We start from the raw sequence: 10,723 nt of genomic DNA, 5'->3' as shown, positions 1-10,723 counted from the left end.
AGAGCTACTGGAAGCCGAATCTCGGGGACCGGAGAAAGTGGAGCAATATTCTCGCCACGCCAAGCAACAGCCTCGAACAACCTCAACCTATACAAGTGACCACGTAAGCCATGCTACTGATGCTGGACAGGTGTTCAGTGGCTGCACAATAAACAGCAACATACACATTAATGCACATTCCGCTTCGCGTCGGGCCGAACCACGTCCCTTAGCTGTGATATAATGAGCATATACCACGGCCTGTTGTGAGCTATTGCTTAAATATATTGTGTCAGTGCAAGCTGGAGTTTAGTGCAATGCTGACATCTGTGATATGAAGCTGCTGAATACAAAGTTGGCGATAGACTCTGCTCCCATTACCAGTAGACAGGTATCCCTTTCTGTCCTCGTTATTCTCCTGGTGTGTTTCCTGGTGTATCTTTCTTATTCACTCTCTCTGTCAAACTCTTGAAACCAGAGTAGGTGATTGTTGGAACAGTGGAAATACTAACAAGGACAGTACGCTGACGATGTTCTGATCCCTCTAAACAACTGGGATATGAAGCTTCCCACTGTTGCCCTGCAGTGAAAGCTTACATCTGTTGGTTAAATAGAATTTCAGGATATATACCTTTTTACAAAACCAATTAATTGCCTATAAAAAACATTTATAAAAGCGTTAGACTCCGTTCCCATTGGCACTAGACCAGTGCTTCTCAAAGTGTGGTCCGCGGACAACTGGTGTTCCGTGAGCGCCCCCTAGTGGTCCGTGAGTATATTGGTACAATTTCACATTTGAAATAAATAAATACATTTGAGTTTTCCGCACTCTCGCAGGAATATCTCCGCAATGGAGCGAGGTTAAGTTTCACTTTCGATTGCATGATATACTCCACCACAACTCCTTCGTCACACATGTTGCCACTTGTTTTTACCATTTCCCGGCGATTTGTAATCTGTTCTAAAAAAACGATGTGATTTTGGATATTTGTGGAGCTAGGTGGTCCGCGAGTGATTTTTTATTGGTTAAGTGGTCCGTGGTATGAAAAAGTTTGAGAAACACTGCTCTAGACCGACATGCCTTTTTGTTTTGGTGTGTTTGTCTGGTGTGTTTTTCCATTAAGCATACGGTAACTTCTTAATTATATATAGTTGTTATCATTCATGAAACTGTTTTATTAAATGGAGTCTGGTGTATTTGAGCTGAGCATATCGGACATTAACGAATTATAGTAATCCCTGTTTTATTTCTTATATACATAGCATTGGTGCAAAAATAAGCGTGTCCGTCATGTTTCCATCACTCTCAATCAGAGATGGAGCTCATAAAAACCACATCTGGGGATTAAATGCTGATTATAACCTTTCCCAATACGGTTAAAAGCCAGATGTTTGTAGACTTTATTGTCTAGTTGAAAAAAGGGGGCTTAAATAAGTCAACAAGTTATGGACGAATAAAGACAGATCCGTCCTTTTCTCTCCACTTCTCTGGGTCTGGCTTGAGGTGACAGCTGACTTTGCAAAGATGCTCTTAACTCTTTCCTCCAGCTCCTCCTGGGGGTTCAGAGATGTTCTCCAGACAGATGGGAGATGTACAAATGTTGATCTTATGCTGGAAAAACCTCTGGCTATAAATCATCCCCTCGCTTGAGAAGCAAGACCCTTCAGAGTATTTTTCCTTGAGGCTAAAACTCAAGAAGAACTCGAAGTCTTGCCAAGTATAGCTGTCGAATATCTAGTCAGAATATGTCCTTACACTTGCTATAAGACACAATAACTTCAGAAGTGACACTGCAGTAAGATATCGGATCTTGTCTTTAGACAATGCATCATCTTGTGAAGTCAAGAGTTGTATCTCAGATGAAACACATATTTGTTTACATATCTTAAAATCACCAACTTACATCAGAAAACTGAACACTTTTGAGCATTTGCTTCTTATATAACGAATTCTTAATTCCCGATTCTGGTCAAATATAGTTCAAAATGAGTTCTCACAGATAAGTACAAGATGTGATTTATCTAAATATCCCTTCTTATTTCAAGAAATCTTACCAAGCAAATCTTCACTTGATCTATTGGCAGATTTTTGTACTTATTTCAAGCGAAATGTTAAACTTTTTCCAGTGTAGTTTTAAGAGCCAGTCTTTCTATTAGTATGACTACCATTCTTGATATTACTAAAGAAGTGCGTTGGAGAAGAAGCATCTTGTGTTTTAAACGCCTTGAAGAAGAGGACATCTTGGCGAGATCCTCAGCAGACCTTCTGTTTTTAAGATTAAACTGTGCACTGACCTCCTCCGCCTGATATTTTACGCAATGCCCGGAGTGAAGGCTTTGAAAAGGATTAGCCATCTGGACTTGAGATGCAGCCAGCAGTTAAAGACACGAGTTAAACATGGGCAACTTTCACGTGGAGCGCTCAGACTCCAGGGATTTCAGCTGGAGCGTACACATGAATAATCAGCATATACTGCAAATAACAGTCATATTCTCACTGAGTGTAAGCCTGCTAATTAGAGCAGAGATCCAGGAGAAAGGCCAGGGGACGAGACGCTATACCAGCACGAGAAATATGAAATAATGATCAACAGATAAGACTTCAGTGAATGGCTTTAGGGGTCTATAGAATACATTTAGTAAATCCTTCACATTATGTCAGTCTTGATTCCTGCTCGATTATGAGTGCCAATCCCCTCTTGGTTGACTCTAAGTCCACTTAGTCTTAATCCACTCAATGCTAGATGATAAACAGCTTATCTCCATACAAGGAGTGAAGGAAAGGGAGCAGATGAAATGACGCAGTTTTATTTGAGGATGGAATAAAGGAGAATGTTTGCAGATGTTATTTTAGCACCACTGACTGTCAATCATCACGGGCCTCTTAACTGTGACTGTCCAGTTTGTAGCATAGGCAGGAGGATAGTTATGGGCTGGACACACACACTATATCTGTCTTTTGTTAACGATGCAAGAAGAAAGGGCTATGGTGTTGCAGTCAGGGGGAAATTCATATAGGAATAACATTTTAAAAAAGCAATCAACTCATAGTTTGAACACCCATCCATACTTGCCAACCTTGAGACCTCAGAAATCGGGAGCATTTCAAAACCACCGCGGGGGGAGGGGGGGGGGTCGCCGGAGTTGTATTAGATTCACATTAACATGCTTATTGTAGTTGTTAGTGCATTGTCTTGATGGAGCATTATGTGTGAGCAGAGGGTGGAGTTGTCGATTCTTTCTGTGACTATTTCCCTCACCCTCTCAGACTTTCAGTTGCGCGTGCTGCTAAAGAGACGCGCTGCCATGGAAACCAAACAATAGTGTAGCTGTATTAAAGTCTAAGTGGAAACAGTCCTGAGTAAATCTGATTTTGTCAGAAATTGGGAGAAATGCGGGAGAAATATGAGCCCGGGAGGAAACCGGGAGAGGGCAGTGAAATCGGGAGTGTCCCGCGAAAATCGGGAGGGTTGGCAAGTATGCTCCTATCATGACTTAAAGCTTATGAAGTAGGAAGACAAACATCCACATTTAGGAAAAAGGACTATCCAAGGGGAACCTGAAAGCACCATTGTAGTTATAATAACAGAAAGTAAAATGATGTTGGTCATTTGTAGCTAAACTTCATTTCTCCTGTGTAAGAGCTGCAAGGAAATGTTCCAGCAGACGCTCTATGAAACTAGTTACTTGTATATAAGACTGAAATGTACCTTGGTATGCAAATGAACCTTCACTTTCTGTCTGCTCCAGTATGCACTCACACATTAGTTACACTTTGGGGCTAAAAATAGCGCTGTCAGAGCGGTGAGGAGAGGTGGGTCATCCCTCGCCGGATAAAAATAGAACGACAACCAGATGGAGACGAGTCGGGAAAACGTTGGGATGAAAGAAAGCTTCGGGGGGAAGGACGTGGCCGACATCATCGTGCGCACACACACACACACACACACACACACACACACACACACACACACACACACGTCTCATACAGTATGCATCTCCTGTGATAATTGCATGTTTTTCCAAATGCATCACTCATGTATTTCACTTTCTGTCAACATCATTTTGCTGATGCCCTTTCAGTCGCTCGTGCCGCTCACAATTTGACAGAAATCTCAGCAGTCCCTTCTTTCCACTCGGGTACCTTAAGGCAAAACACTGCTAAAAGGAAACCTCTGTGATCTAAATATATCGGTCGGGCTCGTGCGCCTAACACAGATCGAGAAGACATCAAATAAAGCAGAGTGAAGGGGAAAGGGGGGAAATCATTGTTTGCCTGAAGTTAAATCTGACAGTAGATGCAGGAAATATAACTCCAATAGCCTTCCACCAGCCACGAGTGAATACATGAAGGAATTGTATTTAGAAGGGATATAAATGAGAGTGAATGGTGTTCATGCCTGCTTTTGTTTTGAATGAATTCGGAGCAAACTGAATGGATTACAGCGGTTTACCATCAGTGATGCTTTCAATGACTCAGCAGCTCCTCCCTCTGGTCAAATAGGGACATAACATTCTGAGACTATTAATTCTCATGGTGTGTCGTACTCAATATTACACACTAATCAGTTACCATAATTTTCGGACTATAAACCGCACTGGACTCTAAGGCGCACCTGAATATAAGCCGCAGCAGCTAAATTGAATGATGTGTTCATATATAAGCCGCACTGGACTATAAGCCGCAGGTGTTTTAATGTTTCATTACCATATGTAAGGGTTCGTGCACAGAGGGGATTGTCGGGAAAGAGATGGCTGTTTGAGGAAGCTCCCATTTATTAACATTTCAACAAACAAGTTGCATATTTGCATAACGTATTCAAGTGTTAGCATTTAGTGCAATAGTAGCTACAGAACATGTGCTGTGTAAACTGTACTGTATCACATAGCGTTTCAGACACACACACTTTTCAACTTTCAAACTTAAACGGTGCACTCCCAGCGCACGTACCGGCAGTGATCTAAAGCAGTGGTTTTCAACCAGTGGTACGGGGACAAACTGTCTCGCTCTCGTAATGTCTGTCTGTCTTGCTCTCGTTCTGTCTCTCGTACCACTCTCGGTTCCACTTTTACTTTTGCGCGCTACCTGTCTCACTCTTTTCCGGCCTCCAGCTTTTCCTGCTGGAGCCCGCCGCTTAAAGGTGGGGGGCGCGGACCGCCCATAGAGCCCATAGAGTTAAAGGTGTTGGACTGTAACCTGTAAAACCCATAGATTTAGGAGGTCCCCTAGTGGCCGTTAGCTGTAAAAATCCATAGATTACCCGCACCGTTATATCAGCCGCAGCGTCGAAAAATGGGAAAAAAGGCGCGGCTTATTGTCCGAAAATTACGGTAAGTAGTGTGCAACATTTAGTATCCTCAAAGTGCAGTGACCCGTCTTTGTGATAAGTGGGATTATGAAGTATTATGGCGCTTATATATCATAATGCTGTATCAGATGCTTTCTAATATGTTTTGAGGATTGTTATAAAGACATCTTAGTATTTACGAGTGCTTATAACAATAACTTTACAGTCCTATTAGCATTAAACTACAATTTTAAGTATGTGACACAGAGATAGAATAGAAAAACCACAAAAAGAAAATTAAACTACACTTTGTTTCAGTTTTTAACCCAAATCGTGACCTTTCTGTCTTCCAGGCAGGCTGTGAGAGTAACGGTGGGATCCTGAAGAAGCTTTCCTCCATCAAAGAGGATGAGGAGGGGTCTGGGTCTGAAGGTGAGCGCTCCCCTCTCCCCAGGGTGCCTCCTCTGGGCAGGCTGGGTCGAAGCCTGCGCTCCCCTCTTCCCTCCCCCATGCGCTCCCCTCTCAGATCCCCCATGATGCCTTCAAGGACCTTCAGAGCGGTGGGAGACCGGCCCACCAGCCTTCAGATCCCCATCGTGAGCTACAACGTCCCGCCGCCACCGGACTTCAGCCCCCGGTGAGGAGGCTGTGATTTTGTTGTGATTGAGGTTGTCTACCTGCATATCCCACAAAGGGGCAGATCGTCTTATTGTTCATCGTTGTGTGTTCACAAAGGGTTAGAGACAAGCCATACAGAGTTGATCTTCACCTGTAGGTGTACAATATTTAACCACAACAGACCATGTAGCCAATATGTAAGAGAGTAAGACTAAGGGTGCATTCACACCTGCCTTGTATAGTCCGGTTGAATCGAAGCCTGGTGCGTTTCGTTTGGGTCGGTGTGAACGCAGTCCGAGACCTCTGAAGTGAACTAAACAATCGGACTCTGGTCCGCTAAAATAGGTGGTCTCGGAACGCTTGCTTGTGAACTCTGGAGCGGTTCATTGCTGGTGTGAACGCAGTCCACACCAAAACATAGGAAGCGTAGCATTTACGTGTCACAAGAACGGTTGTTTAGTTAAAGAGTGAAGCAGAATGAAGTGTTGAACAGTGTCGTGTAAAGTAAAAACAACTATCAAACTAAAAACTATAAATAAAAGTCAGAGCCATCTGCCGTCGGTGAAACCCCCAACTTACTGCAGAACGTCTCTCATTACATGTGTGATAATGTTTTGTATCGCACGCTGTCTGATTATATAATCATATGCGCGGGCCGCTAGTGTCTGTTGATCTCCAGATTAACAGCAGCATGAGAATAACCTGCCGAAAGTGCCGATGCTCCATGGCGGAGGCTCCGGTAGAAATTGCCGGGATTTGTGTGTTTACCCCCTTAATGTCTGACCAATGGTTGAACAGCATTTCCGTGCACATGACTTGTGTTTAAAGTTTATAGTCCGTTTGAGTTTTGCCCGTGTGAATGCAAACCGAACCTGTGGTCCAGTGCGCACCAGAGAAGCGGACTATTAGGTGTGAATGCACCCTAACAGGACAAAAAAAGATATACTAAATAATAGTAAAGAATAATAAGAGACGGTGATTTATTGACCGGTTTTTTGTTTATTCACTATCGATATCCACTGTGGTGTTCAGGGAGTGCATGAGTAAAAGTGTTGTTGCTTTGGAGATGAAACCATGTCCAGTTTGTGAATAATTTAAGAGCACAAGAGATGCAAACACGCTTCTTCCTTACTTATTGATTTGTGTGAAATGAATCGACTCTCTCTTGCTCTCCGTCCTCAGGTTTGTGTACGGGATCGAGACAGAAAACCAAAGTGGATCAGCACAGATGTTTGATTACTTTCCTAGATCACCTCAGAGTTTACTAACCAGCCCTGACTCAGGTTAACACACACACACACACACACACACACACACACACACACACACACACACACACACACACACACACACACACACACACACACACACACACACACACACACACACACACACACACACACACACACACACACACACACACACACACACACCGTGTGTACATCACTTCAGGGGACATTACATTGACTTACATGCATTTCCTGGAGACTTATCCTAACCTTAACCATAACCAACACATGCCTAACCCTAACCAAGTCTTCACCCTAAAATTAATGACCTCCATTTTGTCCCCAAAAGGGAGGCGAGTCCCCACACGTGACTGTAAACAGATTTAGGTCCCCACAAAGATAGTAATGCTAGGACACACACACACACACACACACACACACACACACACACACACACACACACACACACACACACACACACACACACACACACACACACACACACACACACACACACACACACACACACACACACACACACACACACACACCAATCCTTATCCTTATTATTGTTTCTGCATGTGTGTCGTTCCTCATCTGTCCCCAGGTCCCCATGAAGAGGCTGACACCATGCAGACAATCGCTAAGCTAAAACATGAGGTAAGAACAAAGTGTATTTAAAATAATTGTATGGAGTTTATTCGATAGTTATTGAATAAACTAACTCCCGCACTCATACACTTGGAGAAGAAGCGTTAAAGTCCTCATTTTTTTGAAATTATAGTTAATTTTTTTGTATGGTTTGTTGATTGAACTTTATCAAATTGAGCCTCCTTTGAATGTTTATTAATCTGTTTTAAGCCCATACTTTCTGCCAGTTGTAAAAACCTCACATATTTCACTGAATTCTAAATTGTACATGTATATAATGCAGGATAGAGTCTAATGTTCCTTCAGTATAGATTATTTTATGCTTTTAGGATATGCATTATGGTACCTGATTTACAAATACAATTACAAAAGAACACCCCACTGTGAATCAATTCATTCCTAATTAGATAATTTTAGGCAATGGTAGTTGGAGTATCACTGATCTAATGTCTTACTGCTGTAAATTCATCGAATGCAGGGCTAGAAAAAAGCCAGGATCTGACTTCATGTTATCCGAGTAACTTCATTTTCCTCCATCTATATTGACTGTTGTGCTTTTATGTATGTTTTAATGTGTGCATGTGTATAAATGTGTCTGTTAATTGTGTGTATATATATATATATAGGTATATACATATTTTTATTAGGGATCGACCGATCTGGCTTTTTCAAGGCCGATACGATACAGATTATTAGTAATCAAGGAGGCCGATAACCGATATTTGGAACCGATATACATTTGCAGTAAAATCTGAAAATCTTGGTGTCAAAATGTAGAATAACACAAACTCCAACACAACTTCATTGAAATGCCTTTAAGCATTTGTTTAATTCACTTTTCAACATCCTAAAACAAGAAGTGCACGGAGCTTCCAGCAGCATTTATGAAGCTAGTTTCTCTCATGAACTGATAGGACTCATTTTAATTTGTGAGACATGTGTATCTTTTTTTGTTACATGTCTGTGTCTGCGTTCTTCGCGCCTGCCTGTAATCTGAGGAAGTCCCGTCTGGAAAATATTCAGTGTTGATTGACACTTCAGTAATAGCCTATCAGATAGCGCTGTGGGCGGGACATTGCTCGTGAACACAGTGGTGACTGCAGCCAGAGAAACGGCTGCATCAGAGCCAAAGTTTTATCGGCAATTGGATAAAGAAAATGCCGATACAGATAATCTCTGAAATGCGGAATATCGGCCTCGATAATCGGTCGACCCCTCATTTTTATACATTTTTTATTTTGTATTCGGAATTGTGGGAAACGGTATTTCGATCTCTCTGCCTGTACACACAAACTGAAAGATTGATATCGTGTCAGATTATCATATAACCATTTAAAACATATTGCCTTTTACAGGTTTAAATTTTGTTTTTAGTCTTGTATGTGTTTAACAGAGACGTATGTTAAGGGTTTACATTTCAGGAGGAAGTGTGACACGTGGATTTACAAATGGTTAAGGACTCGGGGGTTTAATGGTTTGATGTTTAGATGATGCCTAAGGGAATTTAAGGGTGGGACCAGTTGGATATTCTCTCTACTATATAGTGTGACTGTAAGCTGTGAGAACTTCTCAATCCTCTGAGGATGAAGTAGCTCTGTTCCTACATTTGGGATTCTTTATTACTTTATTTAAAGGGGACCTATCATGCAAAATGCACTTTTGTACGTCTCTTGTATACATGAATATGTGTCCCCGGTGTTCCAGGGAACTCACCAAGTGTCAGAAAACACAACCCTCTATTTCCCTCCATACCCAAATCTCTTAAAAAGGGGCTGCAACGGATCTGATACAGACTGATCCACATGTGAACACTTCTATGACGTCACAGAAGTGGCGCTACGGCTATTGGGCCAACTCCACCAATCAGGAGGAGACAGCCACGGACATTGCCGTTGGAAATCGCTGGAGACGCTGTAGTACATATTTCAGGCCTGTAGATGGTGCTGTTCTCACAGAATCAGCCCATGATGCAAAGACAGTGTTAGATTGAGCGAAATGAGGAATGGCTAAAATGCATGATCTGTTTGGTATTTTGAAAAATGAAAAGTATAAATATGCCTTATATAGGTATGGTCCTACACTATATTATTCAGATATAGCATGATAGGTCCACTTTAAATAACAAAAGACAAACTTCGTCCATGAACCATGTATCAGTTTCTCTTAAAAATTTCCTCCACTATTGACAATAAAGTTGATTTTTCCTTCATCATCTTCTTCTTCTCTCCAGATGAGCGTCCTCTCTGGTCAGGTGACGTCCGTCAGTCAGGAGCTGCAGGAAATGACTCGTCTTCTCAAACCTCTCTTCCACAACCCCTCCATGCTGCTGATGCGCTGCGCCGTGACTCCACCTACCCAGCATGCACCTGTGGACAATCACCATCACTCTCCCTCCTGCATCCTGGTACCTGATTCCAGCATGACTTTGGTGTTAAAAGAAGATTTTGATCCTCTCCAATGTCCTCCCATCACTCCTCCTCATCCTCTTTCAGCTCCGCCATCACTCAACAGATCTCCTCATGAACACACAGTCTTACCGCCTCCTTCTTCTTCCTCCATTCCTTCCCTTTATTCATCCATCACCCCCCTCTTGGTGGACTTATCAGCGCCTGAGAGTGAGCAGATTCTCCCAGAGTCCCAGCTCATATCCAGATGTTATTCCCAGCTCAGCTTCATCAACGAAGGACAACCATCGCTGTGAAGAAGAGAGAAGATCCAAACCCCGCATGCTGCACCCAACTCACTGCATGGCAAACATTTCGGCATGGGAGTTAAGATGTAAATACTACCGGCTGTTTGCAGATCTGAAAATAAAATAGTTTGTTTTACAGTTTTGATTTATTCAACACTTAATTATGAGCCCAATTTCTTCCAAACCTACTTAAAACCATCCCACAAATTAGGGCTGCCCAAGTAATTGCATTTTAATCGCGATTACGATTATGGCTTGCAACGATT

At 42.4% G+C, this 10,723-nt stretch overlaps 1 protein-coding gene across 4 annotated transcripts in view; it reads left to right on the top strand.

Moving 5' to 3' along the window:
* LOC307033979 (voltage-gated delayed rectifier potassium channel KCNH8-like) overlaps positions 1 to 10,595 on the top strand; it is a 40,581-nt gene extending 29,986 nt beyond the window's left edge. For all 4 annotated transcript variants that reach the window (XM_079672618.1, XM_079672617.1, XM_079672615.1 and 1 more), the window contains exons 12-15: positions 5,621 to 5,904; positions 7,068 to 7,168; positions 7,722 to 7,774; positions 9,996 to 10,595. In XM_079672618.1, the coding sequence (XP_079528744.1) occupies positions 5,621 to 5,904; positions 7,068 to 7,168; positions 7,722 to 7,774; positions 9,996 to 10,466 (909 nt within the window). In that variant the 3' untranslated portion in view covers positions 10,467 to 10,595. The remainder of the gene's footprint in view (positions 1 to 5,620; positions 5,905 to 7,067; positions 7,169 to 7,721; positions 7,775 to 9,995) is intronic.
* The last annotated feature ends 128 nt before the right edge of the window (positions 10,596 to 10,723 follow it).

This window comes from Notothenia rossii (genome assembly GCF_949606895.1).
Source record: "Notothenia rossii genome assembly, chromosome: 3".
NCBI classification, from domain to species: domain Eukaryota; kingdom Metazoa; phylum Chordata; class Actinopteri; order Perciformes; family Nototheniidae; genus Notothenia; species Notothenia rossii.
This window is presented reverse-complemented; position numbering and strand designations above follow the sequence as displayed.